Source organism: Exserohilum turcica (genome assembly GCF_000359705.1).
Source record: "Exserohilum turcica Et28A unplaced genomic scaffold SETTUscaffold_9, whole genome shotgun sequence".
NCBI classification, from domain to species: Eukaryota; Fungi; Ascomycota; class Dothideomycetes; order Pleosporales; family Pleosporaceae; genus Exserohilum; species Exserohilum turcicum.
This window is the reverse complement of record NW_007360310.1, coordinates 1,935,287-1,961,108: the sequence shown is the minus strand read 5'-3', so window position 1 is coordinate 1,961,108 and position 25,822 is coordinate 1,935,287. Positions and strand designations below refer to the sequence as shown.

Below are 25,822 nucleotides of genomic sequence, written 5' to 3'. Positions count from 1 at the left end.
TGAAGGGAACTAAATGATGACGTCGAAGGCTGCGTTTCGTCGAGTGAAATGTGGTTAGATCAGCCTGGGAGGTTTGCGCTGCACGTATAGAGAGAATCCTTGGTGAAGAGAAAAAAACGGCTGTGCTGCAAGTCTGTCCCAGCGAGTACATGTCTTTTTTGGGAAACGAGGGCGAGGGAATCAAGATTCGTCGTGTGCTTCGCTAATCATACCCGGCTTGGGTGCTAGGTTTGAGGAGGCGCCGGATATGGAGCTTATCGAGCCAACGCGCTCCTGCGGCGGGGGCTCATCTCTCATGCACGCATTCTCCAGCATGTTGGTCCATTTACCGCTGGTGCCTGCATGGCTGTGCTTCAGGTGCTGTCGGAAATGGTCTGCGCGGAAGAACTTCTTAGCTTGGTTGCATTCACCAAATTTGTGCACGTGGTTCAAGTGTTCTGATCGAGCTTCCCAATCTGCAGGGTTGGGGAATTCTTCGCCGCAGTAACCGCAGACATCTGCAGCCGCTGGACGGGTGGGTGAGGGGTGGAAGGCTGCATGAACGCCAGCGAGCGTTGCGCATGACCAAGAATGCCGGCGGAGGTGAAGGGAGTTTTGGTGGCGCTCGGCTTCATTCTTGTTTTTGAAGCGATTAGGGCAATACTGGCAGATGTACTGCTTCTCTAGCTCGTGCAATCTGTTGCTGGGGTCAGCGCATGGTCACTCGCAACGTGGGACGGGGGGGGGGCCAAGTAGCGGTGGGTAAAAACGCAGACCCATGTCACTTACCGCAGCTCCTCTTCACTATCAAACTTTTTGGGCTTCTTGGGGCAGCATTCGCAAATGTAGGCGCCGGGTAGACGGTTTGCTATTGAATTTTGGCGCGAGTGTAACATGCTTTCTGTAGACATCTTGCGGATCTGTGGATGCTCGGTCTCCGAGAAGCCTCGTTGATGCGGCGGCCGCGACAGGGACCCGCGGGGGCTGGGATCCAACGACCTGTTAGCTGCATAAGGCGACACGGGGCCTAACTCCGTCTCCCCCAAGGGTGACAACGCATTGGGCGACAGGCGCTGATCTCCGCCATAACTCGTTATGCTACTTGGAGCCGTAGAAAAGCCAAACGACGACCCAATCGAGCCGCTACGTTGGCTGGCCGATCCAGCGGAAGATAGCGAGCTTGGGTTTGACTGGAAGCGCGAAGCAGTACAGTTTCGGTTGACAAGCATTTGCGCCGACCGGCGGTGATAGAGGTCGTTTTGTCCACTGGTAGTGGGACGGTCCTCTCGCGCAGCTTCCGAGGGCGGCGACGAGGCGCGCCGTTTCAGGCCACCCCTTGAGCCTAACTGGTACTCTTCCGACTCGGCCGGGCTGCGTTCGTTGATGTTCAAGTCGCGCATGCCATTTTCCTCCATGCTGAACTCGGGATCGGAGAAGACGCTATGATCGTAGCTGCCACGGTGGGTTGAGCACGTCTCGTCCAGGGGCCCCGGGGTCGAGATGCTGCCGTAGCGGGCCCTGGGAGGCTCTGCTGAGTCGAAGATGGGACTGCGAAAGCCGCTGTAGCCTGGTGAGATGGCAGGTACTGTCAGGGGCTTTAATTGGGCGTTGTGCTTGTGTATGGCGGCGTGGGCGTCGACAGTGGGGTCTTGGGGATTGCTGGACGAGAGGGGAGGCGCAGTAGTTCTTGTGGGAGTACTTGGCCCTCCAATCTTGGAGAGCAATTGTTTGTCGTAGGCTTGCGATGAGTTTTGGAGGGCCTTTTGCCCCAGCTGCCTCTCGCTAGTAAAACGGTGGCTTGCAAGCGAGGGGCGGGTTTTGCAGTTGCGTTCCTCGTCGCTGTGACCACTGTGTTCGGAGCTCATGTCTTCGAGGGACCTGGTGATGGAGGGTTCGCGATTGCGAGAAAGTATGTAGTCGCCCGAGGGTTCGCGCGGGTAGTTGCTGGCGGCTCCACCGTATAAGCTCGAGCCAGGTTTAACTGTCGCGAGCCGATTTCCGCCAAAGCCGGTGTCCCTTGGACTATTTGTGTTACCCCATTGCCAACCAGGGTCTTGGCCAGTTCTAAGGTCTTGGATGTGACGTGGAGGAGGCAAAGGTGGCGGGACTTCGTCGCGTGCCTGCAAAAACTCGCAATACAATCAGTACAGTGTTGGCACAGCGAGAGATGGAGTGATGGGGAGAGAAGGAAGGAAAGCAAGTATTGAAAAAAAATAAAACAAAGGGATCAAAAAAAAAAGCGAGGAGAGTAATGAGCGGAGCCTGGAGGGACGTTGGCAGTCTTTCGGAAGCTATTTCAAGCACACGAATTCAGCAACGCCGTCCAGACGGATTGCAAGCGTTGTGCAGGTGGAAACACGAGCTTACGTACTCTCGGTATAGCCATTGCTACAGCTGGGCTTGGTATCGAGGGGCGATTGTGGAGCGGCAGCGGATAGCGGTGGGAATCATACACACGAATGCTCGGAGTCGAGGACATGTTTTGTGCAAGCGGCGGTGACGGCGATGTAGGGAGTCGTCGGCGACTCGGCGGGAGTGAGTGAGGCGTAGGCAGGCAATCGACTTGCAGCGCGACAGTGGCGAGCGCGACAAGGCCGACGCGTGGAAGTAGTGGCTGCTGGACAATGTAGGTGGGCACGGGCCTAGACGCAGAAGAGTTAGCCCGGGACCGCAGACGGCATGGCCGAAACGGGCAGGGAAGCGTGCAGCAGGTGGGTGCGGGAGCAGCTGAAGGTGAAGGCGGATGAGTAAACGAGTGCGGCTTACCTGGCGAGGGGGGCGTAGCAGTTACGTCTTGTTGGGCGTCTGGTCGGCGAGGCTGGTGGGCGCTGGAGGAAGCGGGGGCGGTTTCTTCGTACCCGTTGACTAGCGATTGAGGCTGTTCGTAGGGCTGAGACCCTCGTTGCTGTAGGGTAGGAGCTGAACAAACACTTTGGGGCCGCACCGCCACACAGTAGTTGCTTCTTTTGGGTGCGGGCGATTGGTCATATGGGGGATGGGGGGGATCCCGTTGCAAGCAAAGCACTGCTCAAAAGGCCCTGGCGAGTGCAGTGCTCATGGTACACGGCAGCGGACGAGGCCCAGCGGCCATGCGGTAGGGTCCCTTTTTTCTTTAGCGTGGGCCGGAGGCGGGTGGAGAAGAGGGGGAAGAAGGGCTTGGGGCGAGGGCGTCTAGCACATTGGGCGTCGAGGCTTTTTTGGGGGGGGGAGGGGAGGGAGAGAGAGAGAGAGGCACGGGCGGGCACGACGGCGGCAGCAGTAGCGAGCAGCGAGCAGCGCAGCAGCAGCAGCAGACGGAAGAGAAAAGAGATGCTCGACTGGGGAGTGGGTTAGACATTAAGCACGACGCTGGGCTCACTTGCAGGCAGTGATTGGTCGTAGCGCGGGACTCCTGGCACGGAGCAACCAAGTGGAGACGGTGTCGGGCAGGGGTCGGGCAGGGCATGCAGGCCTTAGTCGTGTAGGTGTCGTTTCTGCCTTTTCCAGAAGCGTGAAGCGTGAAGCTCACGCCGGACCCTCTGGCGTGCATAGGGCTTGCTAGTCGTTGTTGCAACGCTGCGTGGCCCTGGGAGCTGCTCAGGTGTCAATGGCCAGAGGGCGGGTGCCGGCAGAAGTTTCCCGGCAGCGTGGGATGGGGTGGACGCTCGCTCACTCAGACGGACCCGCACCGACCGCTTCCGCTACCCGCGTGCCAGTCTAACCCGCAACCGCTCAATCTGACGCTGTGCCGCCTGCACCTCCACCCTGCCCTGCCCTGCCCTGCCCTGCCCTGCCCTATCCTGCCCTGCCTGGCCCTGCCCTACACTCTCCCCCCCTCCCCCCTCCCATCCCCATCGAGGCGCAGCCTGTTGGACAGCAGTCTGGCTGGTCAGATCCCGGCCATGCAACCCTCGTCAGCCAGCCAGCATCGCCCCTCTCTGCTCTCACCGTTGCACGCCGGCCTGGCGTCGCCCTCTGCCTCTGCCTGCCTGCCTGCCTGCCGGCCTCAGCCCCGCCTCGGCCGCCCTACCACTCCCCAGCCCCACCAGGGGGGCGCGTGCAGAGCGAGAGCGAGCGCAACGAGGCCAGCGAGCGACGACGAGGGCGAGGGCGAGGGCGAGGGGGGGCCGCGGCCGCCCATGGCATGGCATGGCATGGCATGCCCTCCCATGGCTGATTATCCTCTGGAGAATGGCGGCCAAGCAAGCCCCTTCACGGGCTCGGGTGCTGAGGGAGCTCCTCGCAGCCCTACCAGCTCATCCGCCTGCCCAGCCTGGCCCTGTCTGGCCTTGTCCGGCCTTGTCGCGCCCCCTCCCCCCCTCTTCCTGCTGCTGCTGCTGCTGCCCCGGCGCTGCCTCTGCCTCTGCCTCTGCCTGCCCGCCTGCCCGCCTCTGCCTCGCCCGCCGCCCGCCCGCCGCCTGCTTGTCCTTGTACATCCACTAGGACTACCGCCGCGCTAGACGATTCCACAATCGCCATTACTTGTACCGTAATGCTCAACAACGTCAGAAACACCGCCGCCGCCGCATTGCCCCCCTCCCGCGGGAACACGTCCCCCCAGCGATCCATTAGACGCCGGCCTCAGGGCGGTTTGGAGGGCGTGTCCAGGTCGGCTGGTGTGTGCAGCGGCGCCGCAGCTATGACAGATCTGCTGTTCGGGGCTGAGTCCAATGGCCTCGCCCTCTCGTCCTAGGGTGCCTCGTGCTGCCACGAGCGGCAGCATGCACACGACTCTGGGGTATCGGGTGCAAGCCGAGCCTGCCCAAGTGCAAGAGCGCAACAGACGGGACTGCCACTACGAGTCGCATCCAAGGCCTGCTGGTGGGCCGTGGGCGCTCCGTCCACGTCCACGTCCACGCCCACGCCCAGCTAGCCGGCCGTACCGCCACTTTGAGACACGGCGAACCACACCGTCATGGGCCATGTCGTCAGGCCCGTATTGATTCATTCACCTCGCCCATGCCCATGCCCGTCCGCAACACGCCAAACTACCGTTTCTCTACCCGTCCTCCTACTCCCAAAGCAATGAATGATGCGCTTCGCCGAGATGCGGGACGAGGCGCCACCGCAGCCTCGCCAGCAGCCGCCTGTATCTAGTCCTAGGTGTACACCTATGTACCTACTACACAGCACCACCACCACCACCACCACCAGCCAGTCGCTTCGGCCCATGTCACGCCGTGCTCGTCTCGCCAACGTCGCTATCCTTCTAGCCACACCCACACCACACGACGACTCGGTCGCCAACCACACACTACTAGGTATAGAATCACAAAGGCCTATAGCCCGCATCCATGCTCGTTGCGCCCAGTCCCTGATCCACAGTCTGCAGCTCCGCGGGCCTGCGGAAGCCTCCGCTGACTCGACGACAAGTGACATTCGCCAGAGCGCATGGTTCACAACTACTGCTAGCTGCTAGTATGTCGCTGTGGCAAAGGCCGTCGCTAGGTCTATGTAGGCCACGACACTCGCTGCTCGCATGACGGGTGGGCAGTGGCCATGACAGCCCAATCGCATCGAGCATCATGGCCATGGTGGTGATGACGACGTCGACAAGGAATGATGCCAACCCACCAAGGCAGAGGTAACGCAAAAAATCCTCCGACGACTTGGTGTCGGGCCATGGAGGCGCCCAGCAGCACAGTCGCCCAGCCACGACGATTCATTCGGTCGTGGGCTGGCAGTGCCAAAGGGCGGCAGTGGCAGCGTGGGCGCGTGTGCGTGGGCGTGGGCGGGCACATGTGCAAGCCATCGCCAACCAACCAAGGCCTCGGTGAAAATTAGAAACTCGCACCCGCAGCCGCGCCCTTCGCCATAGCCATAGCCATAGCCATTCCCATTTCCCATGCACCACCACCACCACCACCACCGCCGCCTCCACCTTCACCCACTGGCACTTGTGCTGCGCGCCTCGTCGCAAGTGCAAGCCTGCTGATCCACATTCCCTCATCTCCGGCCTCCGACCACCGTCGGGCCACCCCCCTTCCGGGCACCAGCACCAGCACCAGCACCAGCAGCGGCATCATGGCCCTCATTGATCGCGTCCCCGGCGACCTCAATCTGTATATTGGTGGGTACGTAATATCGGCAGCCATGGTTTGCAAGTAGCCCCCATGGCTGCGTCCTGGGCGGTCATCAGGCGACTGTCTAACCAGTTGCGTAGCATGTTCACGCTGCGGCGACGCGAAGCCCTGGAGCAAGCCAACATTACCCACGTCCTGTCCGTCCTGCGCACCCCTCTGGACCGAGACCTGTTCGCCCCCTTTGCGCACATGGTCGTCGAGGTCGACGATGTCGACGACGAAAATCTGCTCGAGCATTTCCCCGCCACCAACCGCTTCATCCGTGACGGGCTCCATGGAGGTGGCGGCGTCCTAGTCCACTGGTAAGTCAACCCCGTCAGTCAGTCAGCAAGCATGCATCCACACAACCCTGGATCGCCGCTTCCGACTGCCCTGCTTGGCAATTTTGCCATCTTCACACCACACGCCGGGCCCAGCGCCCTGCCACTGGGTGCCGTGCATGCAGTCCAATCTCTCCTTGTTTCTCCCTCCTTGTTTCTCCCTCCTTGTTTCTCCCTCTCCCTCTCCCTCTCCCTCTCCCTCTCCCTCTCCCTCTGTCTCCCTCTCTCTCCTTCACCCCCACCCCCCACCCGCCCACGCCTCGTGTCCTGCATCAATTTATTGCACAGTCACATTCAGTTTTTCCCCTCCCACTCGTCCGCCTTGCGCCTTCCCCGTTCCGCAATTCTTTCCCAAACCCACACCGCTCTCTCCCCACGCCTTATTCGCTCGCCATGCCTCCGCCACTCGTAATCCTCATGCCAACCACAATCTATTTTCTAGTGCCATGGGCAAGTCGCGATCAGCTACCGTCGTCATCGCTTATTTGATGCAAGAGCACAACATCAGCCCTTCGGAAGCCCTGTCTCACGTTCGCCAAGCACGGTCCATCTGCGAGCCAAACCCAGGCTTCATGAAGCAACTCGACCTCTATGCCGACATGCACACGCCCGAAGACGTCGAAAACACGCCCGCCTACCAGCGATGGGTCTACCAACGCGAGATTGAGCTGAGCCGTGCCTGTGGCCAGGCCCCAGGCGCCGACAAGATCCGCTTTGAAGACGAGCATGTCGCTGATGAGGCTTCAAGCTTTGAGTTGCGATGCCGTAAATGCAGGTGAGTGGGTCCGCGCGATAAGGCCTCTTTCTTCCCCCCCCCCTAGTGTTAGCCTGCACCTTCGTTACCGCCGCCAATGCGTGTACAGCGCTTACAGTGTTTTAGGCGCGCACTCGCAACGTCGCAGTACTTACTGTCACATGGGTCGTCTGTAAATGCCAAAGACAGTGAGGCCCAAGTCCCTGCTTCGGCCAAATGTGCACACTATTTCATCGATCCCTTGTCATGGATGCGACCTGAGCTCGAACAAGGCAGGTTAGACGGACGCCTCGAGTGCCCAAAGTGCCATACCAATGTAGGCAAGTATGCCTGGCAAGGTATGCAATGCAGCTGTGGCGAGTGGGTCGTCCCCGGTATCAGCCTTGCAAAGGGCCGTATCGACGAAGCAAGAAAAGCAACCTTTGGCATACGTCGGCCTCCAGGGGCACCAGTCCAGCCCCCACTAGGCGCGCCTCATTCCAGGGAGAATCTTTAACACTACCATTCAGCCGGATTCTGGAGCCTCAGGCCGTAGACCAGGCAGGGGTTGGAGAGGACCCCACGTGGCATCCTCGTCAATGGCCTCGCGGCTGTCGGTGATATTCAAGACCATCACTCCAACTTGCTCAGCGGCCCTATTTGCTTCCATGTCAGCTCTTGCAGTAGATCCCCGCTATGAAGGAGCGCTGAATGCACAAGTCAGCTGAAACTCAACACGTAGTCAATCTACCGGCTCCCAGTCTACATGTCAAAATCGCCATCATAAGGCACCATGCTAGGCCGATACAACAGCTTGTGGGCTTGGATGATCCGTACTGAGTCTGTCATCTTCTTCCTTACGTGAATACCACAGGAGCAGTCATCCCAACTGCTAGACAACAAGACAGCCACGCAGCCTATCAAAATCATCCTTTCGCCATGTGTTCCCTCGAATATGTACATTTGTGAAGAAATTCGCGCCCATCTACCTACCACTCTTTGATCTATGGCGCTCTATTAGACAATCTTACCAAATGACCTCTAGACGCGAAAAGAAAAACATCACATGGAGCACAACGCAAAAGCAACGCAAAGCAACGTAAAGCATACATCAAGCAAGTACTTAGAACACGAATCAAAGCAATTGGTATACCATAACACGCTCAGAAAAAGCAAGAAAAAATAGACTAGCAACAGCGCAAGAAGAAAAACCAGCCTCCTTGCCTCCCAATTGGTATGTGTGTGCTCATGAACAAAGACCAGAAAGAAAAGAAAGACCTTCTGCAGCAAGTTTCAAAGCACCTCCCATCTCCCTCGTCCCGCCACCCCCTCATCCCTCCCTCCCCCCAAAGGAAAAATGATAGAAAAGGAAAAATGAGAAGAGAAAGAGATAAGAAAAAAGAACCACGCCTCAGCGCCATGCAGTGAACGACGACAACTACGACAATGACCATGACCATGACGACAAGAGCGAAAGAAAAAAAAAGAAAGCAAAGGAATGCGTACAGTCAAATCAATCAGGCAGTCAGTCAGTCAGTCAGTCAGTCAATCAGCCAATCAACCAGTCATCCCAGTTCAACCCCCACATGGACGAAAGAGGATGATGAGCAAAGAGAGGAGAAAGAAAAAACGCCAATCACCACGGTGATTCCCTTCCACGCGTCCAATATCCTTCTAGACCAAAGACGAAGAGGAGCTCTCCACGCTCGACGAACGCGTAAGCTCCTCGCCGCCCTCGACACCCAGCCGCTCCATCTCCTCGGCAATCTCCTCGTACCACTTGCCATGGCACTTGCGGTCCACCTCGCCCACCTTGCCGAGCTGGTCGCAAATGTCCGCCACCTGCGACACGAATTCAGGGAGACCCGTCGTGGCGAGGCCTTCGGTCGCCGTGCTGGCCGCTCGCACCCGCTCGCCCGAGCTGCTGGCGCTCACACGGTTGAAAATGTGTGTCTTGAGCCGCTGGAAGAGCACCTTCATGACCGGGTCCGAAAGCTTGCCCGCCTCGGCCTGCGTAAGCAGTCTCGTGATGGTCGATGAGAGCTGCGACCGCGTCGACGGTGGCATGTTGCGTGAAGACTCGAGAAGAGACGAGATCTTGCCAGCCGTTGAGGCATCAGACATGTATCCGTTCTCCTTGAGCACCAGCCACATCTTGCTAGCTTCCGACTTCCACTGCGAGCGCACATCCCGCTTGAGCAGGTTTTTGGCTGTGAGCAGAATGCCTCCAATCGTCGTGATGCGAAGCGCGTCCTCGCGGATCCGGGCTATGCGTGCGCGGTCCAGTTCCAGTGTCTCGGGCAGTTCGGACTCTCGGAGCGGTGGCGTTGCGATAGCGAGATCGACAAGACCGCGTGCATAGATTTTGTGCGCCGTGGGACGATTGATGGGATTGGCCTGGCTCCATGGGTCACGGCGATCAGCCTCGGTGTGCATATTGACTGCGGCACTGCGCCACCAGCGGCGCGTGCGGTCCAGAGTGATTTTACCCTCCTCGAGGTCCTGCGTGAACATGCGTTGCTCGTAGCCGATAGCCTCCTTGATGAGCGTGGGAGCGGCGTTCATCAGAAGGAAGTTTGAGTAGTCCAAGGAGAGAAGGTCGATAATGTGGAGCACCTTGAACAGCTTCTCAATCATGCTGGAAAGATCGCCCTCTTCCTTCAGTTCTTCCGCGAGCAACTGGACCTCTGCGTCTCGGAAGGGAGCGCAAAGCTTGGGCAGGATACCGGCAATGAAGCCAAAGAACTTGGCGTACGAGAAGACGCCTTGACTGCACTGCCGACTGATATGCTCGGGATCCAGTGTCTCGGAGATGAGGGTATGCATCGAGTTGCCAGGCTTCAGCAGCCGTAACAGCTTGCCCCGTATGTTTTCTGCCATGGCAGTGGTCCAGTTTGCACTACCACCCTCTTCGAAGCCTCGTCGCATGGCGTCGCAAAGCTCGCGGTTGAGAGCATCGCGAAGGTCGGCGGTAGGTGAGGGATCAATGCGGTATTCCTTGTCAATAGACAGCTCGTGAACAAGTATGCGGTTGTCAGGGACCACTGTGAAGACCTTGGATAGCGACTGGGCCTGGTGACCCTGAGTAGTGGTATTGGTCTGACCAGAAGCCGCGAGTTCGGAAGCGGCCTCTGCCTGATGGGCAGCGCTTTCGGCTGACAGCGGAGAGTCTGGTGTCGAGTCGCTGGCCACACGCGGACGAACCGTATCACCTGCGAGCCTCTTCTTTGGCCTTGACCTCCGGCTTTCACGTATGGCCTTCCTGATCAAGGTAAGAGCCCGGTCAGGCCCAGCCAACTTCTTGATCCTACTAAGCAATATAGCCTGGTTATCCCGGATACCATTTCGATATTCGTTTGCCACCTCGTCGACGGTTGCATCCTTGACGCTCTGCCATATTTCATCCAGGCTGACAAACGAAGCAACCATGGTCTCGATAAGCGCTGACGAATCACGGGATTTCCAGTCGTTGAAGGCGGTAACGAATGCGCTATGGGCGAGCAGAACGGTCTCGGTGCGTGTGGGTGACGGGGTGTACGAGTTGAGCTTGGTCAGTTTGGCCAAGGCAGACTCGAAGCTGATGACAAGGTCCTTGGCTTTGGTGATGAGATCCTGCTCCTGGTCGCCGTCCCGGCTGAAAACATGTGTGGGGTGTGCCAGAATAAGGTACGAGGAGAGGAATGTCCTAACGGCGGCACTACGGGGGGCTGGGTCTGCGTCGGGTAGTAGCACAAACAGCGTCATGATCCTATCAGTCGTCTTGAGCAGCTTCTCATCTGCGAGCATGCCAGTGATAACATCGAAACTGGTCTCTTGCACCATCTCAATCGACAGACCGAGTTTCAGCCATTCTCTAACAATATCGCGCCTGACCTTTGTTCGCCAGGCGGCCTGGATCCTCTTGGCTGCGTCCTCGATGGTCAAGACGGGCCGCTGGGTGCGTGGTTTTAGACTGGCTGGAGGCGAACTGGCGGTCCTTGGGCGTCGGGGATTGCGCTTGTATTCCAGTCTTCTCTTCTCGGCCTCGGCCAGTTTCTCCTCCATTTCCATGCGATATCTCCGCTCTTCGGCAGCCTTGCGCTCCTTCATGTCTTCAGCAATCTTCTTGGCCCTCCTCACTTCCTCGGCACACGAGGCGGCAACCTGTGCGAGGTGCTTCTCGCGGGCCTGTTTTGCCGCCAGGGCTCGCTCTTCGCTGTTGGAGCCACGCGGGGCGGCCTTGGCCAAGGCAGCACGCAGCCTGACCTGCTCGGCATGTGCTGCGCGGTCTGCCAGTCTTGCCTTGCGATCCTCGAGTATGGAGGCGCGGCGGAGGTGCTGCGCGACTTGGTGGCTCTGGCAGTTGTTGCGAAACGATCGGTTCGATGTGTGCGAATGCGTCGAGGATATGGAGTTGCGGCGCGACGATGCGGCCGACGACTTGCGGCGGTTTGCGGAGTGACGATAGAAGCGTGCGGCGATGCGTGGTGGAGGGGCAAACGACTCGCCGTTCTCGGCATCTGATGAGAGGATCATGTCGGGCTCCTCAGGAATGTCGTCGTTGTTGCCCCGCAGTTCGGAGCTGACGAGCTCGAGCTCGGAGTCGGTAAGGGACATTATGTATGGAGACGAGCGTGTTAGGGGTTGCGCGAGTGTGTCGAGTTCCGAGGGGAGAGCGGCCAGTCGTGGTGGTAACCTAAGAGGTGAAACAAAGCACGGGCTCGGTGGTAGTGCTCGGTGCAGTAAGCCACAGAGGCTAGTCTATGCAAGTAATAGACGGCTTCGTCGCGCGAAGATCAGAGATAGCCGAGTGAAGGCGGCAATCGTCTCTCGAGAGGGGCGCGCCGTCAGCGGGCAAGGCGGGCGAGATGGGCTGGTGGGTGAGGTGGGCGGGTGAATGGCGAGCGCATCCAGGACGCCGGGGGGGGGGGGTTGGGCGGCGATGACAGGCGGGGCAGGGATGCACTGCGACTTCAGGGCAGCCGGGCAGAGGCACGCGACAGGACTTGTCGCAGAGGGCAGAGGGCAGAGGGCAGACGCGGTGGCTGGGGAGGTGTCCATGAACATGAATGTGCCTGCCTGGCCCACACAGAAGATGACGAAACATGAATGCGCAGTAGAGCCGCGTGCTGACCGGCCGCCAAGACTCTGCCCGCGGCAGCTAGCAAGTTCATCGAAGATGATCGACACCGCCCAGCCACCCACTCCGCATTTTGTTTTGTCGTGCACGTCGAAGATCTCCATCTGGACCGCTTTCAGCGTGCCAACGTCTGGTAGTCCAGAACCGCAGTCTGACAGGGCCGTTGACTCACACTGGCGCCTGGTCGGTCCGGGAGACCATGACATGGGATGCCTGAAACCGGCTTGCGGCTCGTGCTGGCGAAGTGAATCATCCAAGAGTAGCAGCGCATGCAGCACATGGGAGAATCAGATACCGAAATTCACTACACACCCAGTTGTGCCAAAAGAAACCACGGTTGTCCATTCGTGGTCACTTTTCACTCGATGGCTGGAGACTGAGGGTGTGCCTTCACCCACACCAACATGCCGTTACCTGATCGTGCTCAGCTAGGGAAAAGCAATGGATATACCAATCACCGTTCTTGTCGACCCTACCACACTCAACGTCAAAGGTGGCGCCAGGAGATTTGGAATATTTATTGACAAATACCTTGTTCTTGGGCCTGTTCCGAGACATGGACTCTCATACCGGCATAGGGTGGGGAATTGGTTTGTATAGACAGTATGTGTGGAGAAATTCTTATCATGAAGAGTATCTGAGTGAAGAGTAGATTAGCTGGTCATGCTGTAGAACAACAGACAAAGACTAGGTTTACCCATCTGGTTGGACATGCTTTGAGAAGAATGTGGAAGATTAAATATGGTTAGATACCAATCTTAGGCGAAAGAGACTATGAAGGAAGAGGAGCAGTGCCCAGCTCTCTCTATAATGTTGCAGATCTGCCTGTTGCAAAAAGTACCGTATCTCCTAGAATGCGGCCAGCTATAATGTCGAAGAGGAAAGAGAACTCATTCCCTAACCTCTTCGACTATAGACTAGATATACTACAACATATTACAAGCGTCATCAAGCATCTGTCATGCCGAGATGCAAATGAAAAAGAGCGCTATTATGGAACAAAGTAGTTTCTTCGGGTCTTTCATCAGGGGTAGCAGAAACTCTAGTGCGATGAGATGCGATCTTGAATAAACAGAGTTGAGGCCAGCCCTACGCGAGGATGGCTATCATAAGCATGAAAAATAACAAGATGCTATTCCCAGCAGGGGGATCTGGTAGTAGTAGCTTGCGTACCCTTGAATGGGGACAGCAATAGAATCACAAACAGACTGCATGTATCCGACGTGCGTACTTTAAGAATTCGTGACTATGATACTGTCGCAGTATGGATCAGGCCTTGATCAACACTTGATACACCATATATATCATCAGTAGATCATAAGACGTGTTGATCAATGACTGGATATCTTTATATTAGCATATCTGTACATTTCAATAAATTTAAACGTTTTAAACGATAGAAGCAATCTGATCAATTCTCTCTTAAGCCAGCCACTTATCAATCTATCAACTCCCACAGGTAACATAGTGCACCTGATGACAATCACGAGATGGACTAAACATATACTAGTCTTTCCTTGATAGAGCGTCTTTACGTAATTAGACTAGTATGAACGCACGGCTTCTAACTTTGGCGGTTAAGCAGTTACATTTGATCACGGTTGAGGAGTCATTTCCACGGAGCGTACTTTGAGCCATGTATAGTGAAGTCGTTGATGTGTTTAAGAATTTCTCTCGGACGGTGATGTTCATCTGTTGAAGTTGATACTCCATGTATGCCTTTTTCTTCGTTCTCGCCTGATCCAGAAACTCGTTCCCATGCTGGAATTTGGAGAGTGCGTATAGATATACATGATATGCGTTAACACCCACAAGAGAATAGGTGACAGGCGACTGTATTGTTTGGATCAAGGCATTGGTAAATCTCATACCTATATGTTACATGCTATTTGTAGCTATGTTGGTAGATTTTGCTAAGCATTCATATAGTAAGATACTTCTTAGGGAAACTTATTGTTGTAGCTATTACATGCAGATTATCTATGCAATACGTATCTGGTGACACACCTGTTACAAAAGAATTGTAACTGTGTACCTGATCCATCCTGGAGCATATATGCAGATAAGAGTACTGCTGCATTTGAAGATATTGTGAAAAATTAGGGCAAGGTTTATCATGTTCGCCATTCCGCTAACTCAGTCTTGGATGATAAGAGGCAGACAGTGTGAGATAGAATCAATGGAACGATCAAAATAGGGAGAAATGTTGCTAGTATCTCAAACGCGAAAGAGGCCTAGAACAGGCTTTATGATTGTAGGTGTTGGTTTGAGAAAGACGGTGATTGACTATGCATCTGCGTGCTGTAATAATAATAATAATAATAGGTGTTGAGGCTTCGTCTAGCACAAAAATCTCAAAATTTTTACTTGTATTTGCACTTCTGTCTCGCGTTTCTGAAAGTAAGTTTAATGTTGAAGCAACAGACTGCACGACATGGTAGAGTACATGGTACATGAAAAGAAGCAGCCAAGGCACTATGCATATCCGCTACCATTAACACAGTCAAGGAGGCGTGGTTTTCCAACGTGAATGCTTTGAAATGCACGAGTGTCTAGTAGGCATGGAGGAATGTTTTCACAAGACGGAATTTCTCGAGCATTTGTATTCAGCAAGAGTTAGATATGTGCAACTATTGCGTTGACAACAGGCTTGGTATCTGGAAGAGAGAATAACGAAATAAGAAACAGCGCAAGAAGATGAACACTGTGTTCTTGTTATCTTGTTAGGTTATAATAGATAAATGACATTAACGTGGTTCATAAGCGAGTCGGTCACCCAAGCGAGTCGGTCACCCAAGCGAGTCGGTCACTCCCCACCAGCGCGTCGGCGTTGATACTACAACGCGTTATGTCTCAACAACACAACTATTAATTAACTTATCCTAAATTAGATCTTTAACTTGCTCTTTTTAATATCCAATTACAACGTGTTTAAAGCTAAAGACGCGCTGCCTCTATCTATAACGTGCCTTAAAGTACAATATCTGATCGACAGGCTGGAAAGCGCCCCCGACGCGACTGTGAACCGAATTCAAAGCGCCTAAATAAGTTAGAAGAGGAGGCTATTATTAGACGTATTTTTGAAGAGTCTGCGCGTGGATTTGCCCCTACAAAGGCTGAGGTTCGAGCAATGGCCAATAAACTGTTAGAGGAGCGTGGTGGCAACCCTATTGGCAAGAATTGGGTTGACAACTTTGTTAGGCGGACTGCTGAGCTCCGTACGCGCTGGAGCCGTCCCTATGATTACTAGCGAGCCGCCTGCGAGGACCCAGTGGCTATCCAGCGCTGGTTTGACTTAGTCCAGGCGACAAGGCAGAAGTGGGGTATTGTGGACGACGATATCTACAACTTTGACGAAACTAGCTTTATGATAGGCAAGATTTTATTACAGTTATTAATCACAGGCTTAGAAGGATATAGGAAAAAGAAGCGGATACAGCTAGGCAACCGTGAGTGGGTTACTGTGATCCAAGGCGTGGGCGCGTTGGGTCGCCAGATACCACTGTTTGTTGTCTTTGCGGGCAAGGTGCTTATTAACGTCTAGTTTGAGAATTTGCTTGCTAACTAGGTTCTTAAAGTTAGTCCTAATGGCTAGACGAATAATTAGCTTGGTCTTGCCTAGTTAGAGCACTTTAATACCTATACAAAGAGCTCTACTGTAGGTGGGTATCAACTACTTATTATTGACGGCCATAAGAGCCACTGCTCCATCGAATTTCAAGATCTTTGCAAGGAGAAGAATATTATTCTTCTCTGCATGCCTCCACACTCGTCTCACCTGTTGCAGCCCCTTGACGTCGCCTGCTTCTCGCCATTAAAGCGCAAGTATGGCGACGCTGTTTCAGGCTTGGCACGCAACCGCACCCACTATATCAGCAAGGAGACCTTCCTACCAGCCTTTAAGGCTGCTTTTGAGCAGTCTATTACAAAGGAGAATATCCAAGCTGGCTTTAGAGGCGCTGGTCTAGTCCCACATGACCCACAGGCTGTGCTATCTAAGCTTGATGTAGTGGTGCAGACGCCAGTACAATCACCACGACGGACAGCCGCCTGGCAGGCGCAGACACCACGCAACGCGCGCGAGGTTGAGGCTCAAAGTACTCTTATTCGACAGAGAGTAAGAAACCGCCCTAGGTCTTCTGCAAATTCTCTTGACGAGAAGGTTGTACAGCTAAGTAAAGGGGCTCAGCAAATAGCACATGAGATGACGCTTATGAGGGAGGAAGTAGCTGCTCTTCGAGAGGCTCTAGACACAGCAAATAAGCGTAAGAGCCGCAAGCGGCGATACGTACGGACAGAAGAGACTCTTACTGTAGGCGAAGTACAAGAAGTATTAGCTGAACAGGCGGGTAGCAGTCGTGGTGATGGTGAGAGTGCGTCGAAGAGGGTGCGAGGAGAGCGGCGGTGCGGGCGTTGCAAGCAGACTAGACACAACGCTCGTACCTGCGTAGTTGAGATAGATAGTGTAAGTGATAGTAGCGATTCTAACAATTAATTTGGTATATTGCAATAGTTTATTGACTATAATAAAAGACTGTGATAACGTGTCAACGTCGACGCGCTGGTGGGGAGTGACCGACTCGCTTGGGTGACCGACTCGCTTATGAACCACGTTATGCATTTTTACCCTACAAAGAATATTGAATATAGGCCAAAGCAGCAGCTTACCAATTACATACTGTTATTCCATCATGTCGGAGACTACGACGTGGTCTTTCCAATTGAAGTTGATTGACAAAAAAATAACTATATAGATAAAGATGCATAGAACACACTTCCTGACAAGGTCGAAGATGTAATATGATGTGGTGTAATGTATTGCATTTATCGTCTCTACTTACAAGCTCCCGGGGGCATGTGGACAGAGCCAAGCTTATAGCAGTATCGAGATGCCCAAGGTGGCTATTTACAAGGGTTGTGCGTTCTATCTACAGAGACTCAGTCTTTTATGCAACTCTAGGTTGTTCGGTTTGAGAAGTGGTGATTGTATGCAGGAGTGTGAGGAATGCGGAGAGGGTTTGGTTACAATATATTAAGTTGTGAGTAATATCAAGGTTTGGAACTAAATATGAGAAGAAGATTGACCGGTTTCATAATGGAGATCAGAGGTGAAGAGAGTGGTCGTGGTTGGCATGTCTGAGCACTAGATACAGCACATGCCATCCTTTTGCAGCAAAATGCATGACCAAAGCCCAAATGCAACGCAACGCAACACCGTGGTTCCCTCAGGCAGCTGTACATGGAGTAATTGCCTCAAATTGGAGAGATTTTCCTCAAGACGTGAAAATTGCCTCAAGCAGCGGTGCACGTGTCTCTGCCAGCAACAAAGAAACATGACTCTGTGGCGTGCGGCTGAGTAACCACGTAGCAGGGCCGTTTTGACTGGCTGGTTGGAATATTGAAAATTTGCAAGAGCGACGAATCAAACACGGTACTAGCATCACGTGGGAAGTGAGACTTTGTGGTGGAGATGAGCTGAAGGGGGAAAAGTAACAGTAGGCGAAAAAAAAGACATGACAACAGCAGTCGAGACATGGCCGTTGTACCAATTGAGTAGGTGTAAGCAGGCTGGAGTGCTGGCAGGCCTTGGGCGAGCGAGTGCAATCTCCGCAAGAGCAAAAGAAGCAATGTGAATGTGGCCAGGCAGGCGTGAAATTTTGCAGAGCAGTTGTGTTTGAGCGGCCATGTGTGGGCCAAGGATGCTGTGGTCTCAACATTGTCATTGCAATATTGAAGCTGGTCAAGTTTTGCTAGGCAGTGGCGCGGAATTAGGCGGGCAGTGCAGATTTACCCGGAGCGTCATCGGTGTGTGAGGGTGGGTGTTTTTCTTCTTCTCGCTGTGAGTGGTGTTGGTGCATGGTGTGAGGAAGGGTTGGTAGTGTAGGGCCGAGGACGTGTGCCGACTATCCAGGATAGCCATGTCGGCAGGGGTTGCATGTTGCGTAGACCCCTCACGGACGATGGAGATGTTGAGTGAACTGTTGCTAGTGCATGCAGCAAGTGATGGCATATATGCAGAGAGGGAAAAGGGCATCTGGCGGAAAAAAAAGTAATCATGACCAGCGGATTACAGGGTAGGCGGTTGTCGGGATAAAAGACTGGGTGCCTGCGTCATGCAGTGCAGGAAGCGGCAAAAAGCAACCATGGCGATTGGGTAGAGTACCAAGATGGCATGATGAAATGGACGAGATTTTTTGCAGTGGACCGAGAATATTCTAGACCGTGGTTAGGGTGACAGAAGTCTCTTCAGGCCTATCGGGGATGCATTACGCAAGAGGAAAGCAGCGGATTACCCCAAGCGTCTGGACCAGTGGAGATGGACCCAGAGGAAAAAACGGGGTACAACCGGTGAACTTGGGGTCTTTGCGAGGGGGGAGGACAGACCATGGGTAGAGTTTTCAGAAAATTTGAGTTGTGCTGTAGACGTGGTGTGGCGTCAGCACGTGTCATGGCACGTGTCGATGTCACTGCTTGAGTTTGCTGGTGCTCGCATCTGGGGGTACAGGGCGTAGATGCTACGGGGGGTTTTCACGTGATGGACAGGCCGAAAAAAGCAAGTAGAGGGTCGCTGTGTGGTGGCGGTGGAAGCAGGAGCGCAGCATGTGCAGGGAGAGGCGGTCAGGGCGAGACGGTGGCAGAGCGGTGGCAGCAAAGTCGAGGTGACGGCATGGAGAGGAGGCCAAGGAGATGCGAGGAGATGTGGATGCGAGGATGCGAGGATGCGAGGGGGAAGCGAGGGAAGCGAGGTGGAGAAGGGTAGCTATCGCAATCGATAAGTGGATAAGACACGACAGGCAGGCACCAGCAGGCACCAGCAGGCACAGGCAGGCGGGAGCCGCGCGGAACGGCAGCCGCCCAGTCGGACTTGTGCGCAGCTGCAGGCGCCCCACTGTTCATTTCCAGTGCGTCTGCATTTTGCATGTGGCCGTGGCCGTGGCCGTGGCCGTGGCAGTGGCCGTGGCAGGCAGAATGCCATGGCAATGGTGCCCGAGGCCCGGAGCAGGCGACATGTCAGCAGCAGCAGCAGCAGCGGCGGCAGCTTCTGTTGCACTTGGGCTCCACTGGGCGCTGGCACCAATCGACAGGCGGCGGATGCAGAATGCAGAGGCTCAAGCAGCACAAGGGCTGACGAGGCCGCCGCCTGGCACGCGCCCGGCCGTGTCGCTGGCTGTCGTCAACCGGGGCCCGTACGCCTGCGAGAGCGGGGAATGGCGCGAGTCGCCCGGCACACGTGTAGCCGAGGGCCGTGATGCAGTGCAGAGAGTGCGCGCGAGAGTGCGAGAGTGCGAGAGTGCGCCCATGGCCTCGTCTTGCTCGACTCACACTGCCGTATACTCTGGCCTGCCCTTGACCCGGCCTTCACCCTCAGCTGCCAGCCGCCGTGCCCCTGGCGGGCTGAGGCTAAAGACGCAGAGATCGTCAGGAACAGCGCTGCCATTGGCTCCCACGTCGCCCCCAGCCTTGCCGCTTGCGGCCGCATGAAACCGCGCACCCCCGCCCGCATGCGATATTTTGATGCCCTGCCTCATTTGGCTGCTGTACACACACTCTCTCTCTCAGCCTGCCCGTCAGCGCACAGCAAAACCACAAAAATAAAAGACGCCGTCGCATGACCTGCCTGAACACGCACAGAAGCAAGTGCGAGGGCGGGCGTGGGTGCGAGTGCCAGTGTGCGCAATGCCCCAGCGTGCAGCGGCTGCTGCGCCCACTGGCGAATGGCCGCCCTACACCTACATACACATGCAGCAGCAGCAGCTGTTGAGCGCGCCAGGGACACGACGCCGTTCCACCACCGCCCGGCCCGGCGACGCAGCGCCACACCGACCCATCCTGTCTGCAACCAGGCGTGCACACCCGACGTCGACGCGACTGCGACTGCGACCGCTCGGCGTCGTGCGGCGTCGAGCTGTGTGTGTGTGTGTGTGTGTGTGTGTGTGTGTGTGTGTGGATGCGAGGCCCTGCCATGCCATGCAACCGGCCAGGCACGTTGCTAGCTGCTACTATGCTGGTGCTAGTGCTAGTCTTGGGGCTAAGTAAGTCGGCGGCCCGTGCCCGGCCTGGCTCGCCGCCTAGCGTCGAGGCTCGTGTGAACCCACGCCTCCCACCCTCCCTCTGCTAGTCCTCTCCACCACACTCACGCTCTCTTCTCTGTTCGGCCTTTCCTTCTATATTTCCCTCCTTTCCCCTCCCTCCTGTATCATTCTTTCTGCAGGCTTGAGGCTTACTCTTCATTCATTTGGCTCACGCTCCCTCAAAGACTTTGTGTCTTACACTCCTTGTCAACGCGACATCATACACCCACAACACTCGAGCTGCTAGCCAGTTCAGTCATTCCCTGCCCATATCTCTCACTCAACAACATACCCATCACCACGCCTTGCGCCGTGTCAAACAAACCAAAAACCCTATCCGATAACAACACAAACTCCTAAAAAACACAAACTCCAAAACCAAACTCAAAATGAAGGCCTCCACCGTCCTCTCCGCCCTGCTCTTCGGCACCATGGCCGCTGCCGCGCCTTTCGACAGGCGCGCTCTCGTCTACAAGACCGAGATTGTCACTGAGACAGTCGTTGTCTACACCACCGTCTACGGCGACGAGCCTGCTGCCTCTACGCCTGCTGCCTCTCCCACTTCCAGCGCCGGTGCCTTTTACGAGCAGCAGAAGCCAGCCCCGACTAGCTCGCCCGCGGGATACCCAGCTGCTTCGCCCTCTGCTGCTCCTCAGCCCTCTCTCGCTCCTCAGCCTTCTCCTGCTCCTGCTCCTGCTCCCGCTCCGATTGCCAGCCCTCCCGCTGTCAACCCTCCCGCTCCCAGTCCTCCTGCTCCTAGCCCTCCTGCTCCCAGCCCTCCTGCTCCCAGCTCTCCTGCTGCCCCAGCCTACACCTCAGCAGTCGAGATGCCCAGCCCAGCCCCAGTTCCCTCTCCTTCTCCCTCCCCCCAGCCCCAGCCTCAGCCTGCTCCCGAACCTCAGCCGGCTCCCGAACCTCAGCCGGCTCCTGAGCCCCAGCCTGCTCCCGAGGCTCCTGCTCCCTCTCCCAGTCCAGCCAAGGTCGAGGCTCCTGCTCCCGCTCCCAGCGCTCCTGCTCCTAGTGCTGCAGCTCCTGAACCTGCCACTGGTGGGTACGCTTCCACCACCTCAATTGCTGCTGGCCTGAGCTTCTCCAACGTCGACATGACCGTCTACGACAACACTGGTGCTCCCGGTGCCTGCGGTGTCAACCTCACCGACGACATGCTGGTTGTTGCCATTGCCCAGTCAGCCTGGGACGCCAAGGGTGGATCTACCTACAATGTCATGACGGGCGCCTCCAGCAACCCATGGTGCGGAACCGAGATTGAGGTCAAGTACAACGGCGCCTCGGTCAAGGCCAAGATCCTGGACCTCTGCCCCGGCTGCAAGGGCCCCGACGACGTTGACCTTTCGCGCGGCGCATGGAAGGCCCTTGGTCTCACCGAGGCCACCCGCCTCAAGGCCTCGTGGTCCGTCGTCTAAGCTGCCCCTCATAGCACATCACAATCAAACCACTACCCAAATACCCAGATTCTGATATCTCGCTAGCGCAGGCCGGGTCAGCGCTTCTAACGACCATGTTACGATTTCTTCTTCTGTTCGCATCAGGCAGGCACCGATGGTTGGAGTCTATGGAAAGGAAGCTACTTGTTTGCTTTTCTGAGGTTGCCGTCTGGGATTCGCCCCGCCCCTCTCTCACGTTGTATGCGCGGGGGATGGCTACGGGGATCCAATGAGCTCTCCTTTTTGACCACCTTCTTTTTACTGTCACTCGTTTAACCGGCAACTTGGCTGTATATCACGTGCAGCTCAAGCACGCTGGAAATCATGTATCATCCATTCACTTCAATGTACACAAGCTTCAGGGATCAATGGTCTATGGCACAAGTTCTGTTTTTAGATATCCATATACTCGATATTCTTCGAGCACATCACAATGACAATCAGGGCACCTGCGCGCACCATTTGCGACGCATGGTGCACCCCAAGATTCATGGCCACCAATTTCCTCTGTGCACATCGTGATTTCCCTTTTTTTTTCCTTTGGCTTGCCAACGCCCGACGCACTGTCCTTGTCCCAAGTCCGCCCCCCGGCCATGTCCCCAACCAATCGCCATTGCTTCCGCCCAACTGTGCCATCACCGGCACACACACACCAGTCTCAATACGAGCCAAGTCCGTCCCAAACACGCAATCCAGTCCCTTGCCTCGCACTCCTGTTAGGCCAGCATAAGACCCAGCTTACCAAAACGAACGCGCAAGCACGGAAACAAGGCACACAAAGAAACGGTTGACTCGCGCGCCACATCATTCCACTGACACACACACGAGTCCCAAGGCCAAACAAGACAAGTCAAGACGAGCTGAGGCGAGAATATACGACGGCTCCTTGTCACATGGATATTGCCGATGATGCTGATGAGCTGAGATGTTCCTCTGCTACTTCTTCTACTGCTACTACCGCTACTAAAAATGACCATTGCCAGAATAGCAACTCGGGCATGGCCGTCGCTGTGGCCGTAGCACCTGTGGCTGTGCAACACTGCCATTGTCCAATGCCCACGCGCCCCCACCAAGAATACGAGCACGGCCGGCCCAAGGGAGGCGGTGACGTTACATACGGTTCTGACGGTACTGGCCGAGTGCGCGACAAAAAAAAAGGTCCGAGGTTTATCCTTTGGTTGTTGTTGTTGTCATGCTCCTCTGCTGTATCCGTCTGGCACATGTGTCTGTCTTCCGACCTTCCGTTCCGGCTTGCACATACATCATGCCCAACCTAGCCTAATCCAAGCTATTCACCCGAACGGAAACGAGGGGAGATTTCGTCTGCAAAACAAACGCTTGTTACACTAGGACCAGGGCTGTTTGCAGTTTTGGCGTGCAAAACAGCCCGAGGTTCCGCGGGTTTCCCACTCACCCACACACCAAGTAGGGATACGCACACCCATGTCAGGGATGCCATGCCATGTGTGGCAACCCCCGCAACCCATGTCCACCAACTTCTCCCATCTTACTCCCCCTCTTCTCTTTTTTGTTTCTCCTGTCTTTCCCGACTAGAACAGGGTGGGGTATGATAGGAATGCGGATACGCATCAGGCAAGCCGAATCAACACAAGGCATGCAAAACTTTATCTTTTTGTGAGGGGTTAAGTAAGTAAAGTAAAGAGTACACATGCAGACATGGTAAAACCTCAGGCAATCAAGAAAAAAAAACACAAACATCTCAAACAACACAACGCGGACTGGGCGCGACACGAAACACAGCGCGACAAAGGATCGACATAATGAGTGCATGTAAGAAAGAGAAAGAAAAAAAATGGGGACCTGTGTAAGTGTATGTGTATACACGTGTGTGATATGTGTTGAAACAAAGCCAAAAGTGCCAATGTCACTTGTTTTTGAAACTGCGACAGCGACAGCCGTGTCTCCCTGTGTACACGATACCTACCTACCTACCTACATACGTGTGAGTGTGAAGAATTACGTACACAATACACAAGAAAGTAAGTAACAGCCTAAAAAGCCCAAAGTTAAGGGGGCGAGGCGGCACCTTGAAACGACACAAGGTTTTTTTTATCACATCATCCCCGCTCCTTTGCGCCTCTCTTTTTTCCTCTTTTCGTTTTCTTGCGGAGTCCCTTTTTTTCTGGCGCGTTTCCGCGGCCTTGGTCTGGTGTTTCAGAGTGAGACTTGGATGCTGTGAGATTTTGGTGGTTTGGGTACTGGGTGCCTCAGGAGTACATAATTGTAGTAGTAATGGTGGTGGTGGCAGTGGCAGTTTAAGGGGCGCGCGCGCGTATGTATGCATGTGTGTGTCTGCGTGGCTGAAAGAGTCGCTGTCCTGTCCCGCGGCCAGGCGACGCGCTGCCGTGGTTGCAGGGCTAGGCTGTTTCACGATAAAGTGCAAGGTAACATGCATCCAGTTAGGAGGTTTGGTGCAAATTGACCCTGGTATGGTTCATCCCTCTGCATATGCACGCCTGTTCGTCCTTTTTTTTTTCTCTTTGTTTTTGTTTTGCATCTTTGTTTGTGCTTGTGCTTTTTGTTTTGCAGCGGAGCCGGCACGCGCGGGGTAATGCATTGCGATAATGATAATACTAGAGCATGTACATGGATGAGCAAAATTGATGTCATTGGTCCATGTCCCAGCAGCCCAACGACGCAATTATTACGAATTACATAGGTATGCGGAATGTAGTCGCCCAGAATAAAAATCGCTGTCCTTGATGGATAGATTCTGCATTTTGCAGGACTACCACCAGCCGTAGTCTGAAATTCCCCCGCAACGAAATAACAATGGCTGATCGCCTCTCCCATTCTCTCGACGAAATCGAATCCCACACGCATGCAATCAAGCAGCAGGATAATGACGAGACAAATATCGAGTCCAAGAATGGCGAGCAGATTCAGCCAGGAGATCACGTGTATACACGTATCCGGGGCGGCCGACATGAAGGAAATGTATGTTTGTTCCGCATTAAGCCATGATCCACTCATGTTTCCCTACCGTGCAGTAGTAGCTGCAGCCGCTGGGCACGAAGAGTTCGCAGTAGTTCAGACTGCTTGGGCGAAATTAACAAGTGACTAGGTAGACAAGGTTGTCACCAGCGAAGAAGAAGCCGCCAGTGAAGGAGTGAAGAACCCACCAAAGGTACATACATGCATTTTATTCACCGAGCAATGCAGCACAGCTGATGCACAGACAAAACAGGTGCTTTTCACAGACCAAAAAGGGAAAAATGTAGCGCACAATCCCAGTACTTTGGACGTCACGTCCAACAACAAGCAAAACACGTCATAACGTGACTTGCGCAATTAGCGACATGTACACTTAGATACACACACACACCTGTATGGGGATACGATGTGTAAGACAGGCGAACCCAGCCCTAAGTAGTCGTACCTGTCTCATACAACGCTATAAAGAAATACCGCAATTAGGGTACACAAGCCAAGGACCCAAGAAAGACAGACAAGTAGTTTTTTAAAAAAAAATCCCCGCATTATATCGATTCCCAGAAATCTTACTCATCTTATCTTACCTGCTTATTGCCCGTGGCCCCCCAGTACATGTGCGCATATTCGATCCAACTGACATGCAGGTAACACCAGCATACCTTACCTGGCTGGGGCTTACGGTACCTTACCGTATACCAGCCTCCTCTACCCTGTCCATGTACGCATATGTACATGGCTAGATGGATACTATAGATTGCCGCACCTCACCACCGCAATCTCCATGTCGCTATTTTCTCACCCATGTCTCTCCATGCACACAGCCCATTGCCTCGATTTGCCTCTCATGGCAGCACAGCCTTTCCCCATGTCCAGATATGTTACATGGAATTAAAAGCTAGTAGTGTGTATCAGCCACCCCTCCCCACCAGCAGCATGCACGCTTCCATGTAAACTCTAAAGGAGATTGCGATTACGCATTCATACACACACACATACGCCGACACTCAGGCGCGTTTAAGATTACTTAGTGTATTGGCTATTACAAACAAACGTTGACTGAGAGAGGAGAGAGAGAGAGAGAGAGAGAGAGAGAGACAAAAAGACGTCCAATCATTTTTTTAACCGGTGGGACACGCT

At 54.7% G+C, this 25,822-nt stretch overlaps 9 protein-coding genes across 9 annotated transcripts; 6 read left to right on the top strand and 3 right to left on the bottom strand.

Annotated features, from left to right (window-relative positions):
- Window positions 1-180: 180 nt before the first annotated feature.
- Window positions 181-2,458, bottom strand: SETTUDRAFT_24691 (uncharacterized protein; the record flags this gene model as incomplete). The annotated part of the gene is made up of 3 exons (XM_008033034.1): window positions 181-676; window positions 769-2,108; window positions 2,351-2,458. The coding sequence occupies 3 exons, from the start codon at window positions 2,456-2,458 to the stop codon at window positions 181-183; spliced, it is 1,944 nt and encodes a 647-aa protein (XP_008031225.1).
- A 2,532-nt stretch (window positions 2,459-4,990) lies between these two features.
- Window positions 4,991-5,377, top strand: SETTUDRAFT_36061 (uncharacterized protein; the record flags this gene model as incomplete). The annotated part of the gene is made up of 1 exon (XM_008033087.1): window positions 4,991-5,377. One exon carries the CDS (start codon window positions 4,991-4,993, stop codon window positions 5,375-5,377), a length of 387 nt encoding a protein of 128 aa, XP_008031278.1.
- Window positions 5,378-5,952: 575 nt separating this feature from the next.
- SETTUDRAFT_166532 (uncharacterized protein) lies at window positions 5,953-8,111 on the top strand. Its single transcript, XM_008033494.1, has 4 exons — window positions 5,953-6,032; window positions 6,122-6,343; window positions 6,804-7,136; window positions 7,242-8,111. Exons 1-4 carry the CDS (start codon window positions 5,983-5,985, stop codon window positions 7,609-7,611), a joined length of 975 nt encoding a protein of 324 aa, XP_008031685.1. The 5' UTR covers window positions 5,953-5,982; the 3' UTR covers window positions 7,612-8,111.
- Window positions 8,112-8,335: 224 nt separating this feature from the next.
- SETTUDRAFT_166530 (uncharacterized protein) lies at window positions 8,336-11,717 on the bottom strand. The gene has a single exon (XM_008033493.1). It carries the CDS (start codon window positions 11,688-11,690, stop codon window positions 8,769-8,771), a length of 2,922 nt encoding a protein of 973 aa, XP_008031684.1. The 5' UTR covers window positions 11,691-11,717; the 3' UTR covers window positions 8,336-8,768.
- A 5,493-nt stretch (window positions 11,718-17,210) lies between these two features.
- Window positions 17,211-17,777, bottom strand: SETTUDRAFT_166523 (uncharacterized protein). The gene has a single exon (XM_008033492.1). The coding sequence runs from the start codon at window positions 17,746-17,748 to the stop codon at window positions 17,506-17,508; it is 243 nt and encodes an 80-aa protein (XP_008031683.1). The 5' UTR covers window positions 17,749-17,777; the 3' UTR covers window positions 17,211-17,505.
- A 1,444-nt stretch (window positions 17,778-19,221) lies between these two features.
- SETTUDRAFT_24688 (uncharacterized protein) lies at window positions 19,222-19,695 on the top strand (the record flags this gene model as incomplete). Its single annotated transcript, XM_008033033.1, has 1 exon — window positions 19,222-19,695. One exon carries the CDS (start codon window positions 19,222-19,224, stop codon window positions 19,693-19,695), a length of 474 nt encoding a protein of 157 aa, XP_008031224.1.
- Window positions 19,696-21,388: 1,693 nt separating this feature from the next.
- On the top strand, window positions 21,389-21,709 carry SETTUDRAFT_100217 (uncharacterized protein; the record flags this gene model as incomplete). The annotated part of the gene is made up of 1 exon (XM_008033491.1): window positions 21,389-21,709. One exon carries the CDS (start codon window positions 21,389-21,391, stop codon window positions 21,707-21,709), a length of 321 nt encoding a protein of 106 aa, XP_008031682.1.
- Window positions 21,710-22,623: 914 nt separating this feature from the next.
- On the top strand, window positions 22,624-23,007 carry SETTUDRAFT_36055 (uncharacterized protein; the record flags this gene model as incomplete). Its single annotated transcript, XM_008033086.1, has 1 exon — window positions 22,624-23,007. The coding sequence occupies one exon, from the start codon at window positions 22,624-22,626 to the stop codon at window positions 23,005-23,007; it is 384 nt and encodes a 127-aa protein (XP_008031277.1).
- A 1,489-nt stretch (window positions 23,008-24,496) lies between these two features.
- SETTUDRAFT_166522 (uncharacterized protein) lies at window positions 24,497-25,241 on the top strand. Its single transcript, XM_008033490.1, has 3 exons — window positions 24,497-24,688; window positions 24,816-24,878; window positions 24,939-25,241. Exons 1-3 carry the CDS (start codon window positions 24,524-24,526, stop codon window positions 25,026-25,028), a joined length of 318 nt encoding a protein of 105 aa, XP_008031681.1. The 5' UTR covers window positions 24,497-24,523; the 3' UTR covers window positions 25,029-25,241.
- The last annotated feature ends 581 nt before the right edge of the window (window positions 25,242-25,822 follow it).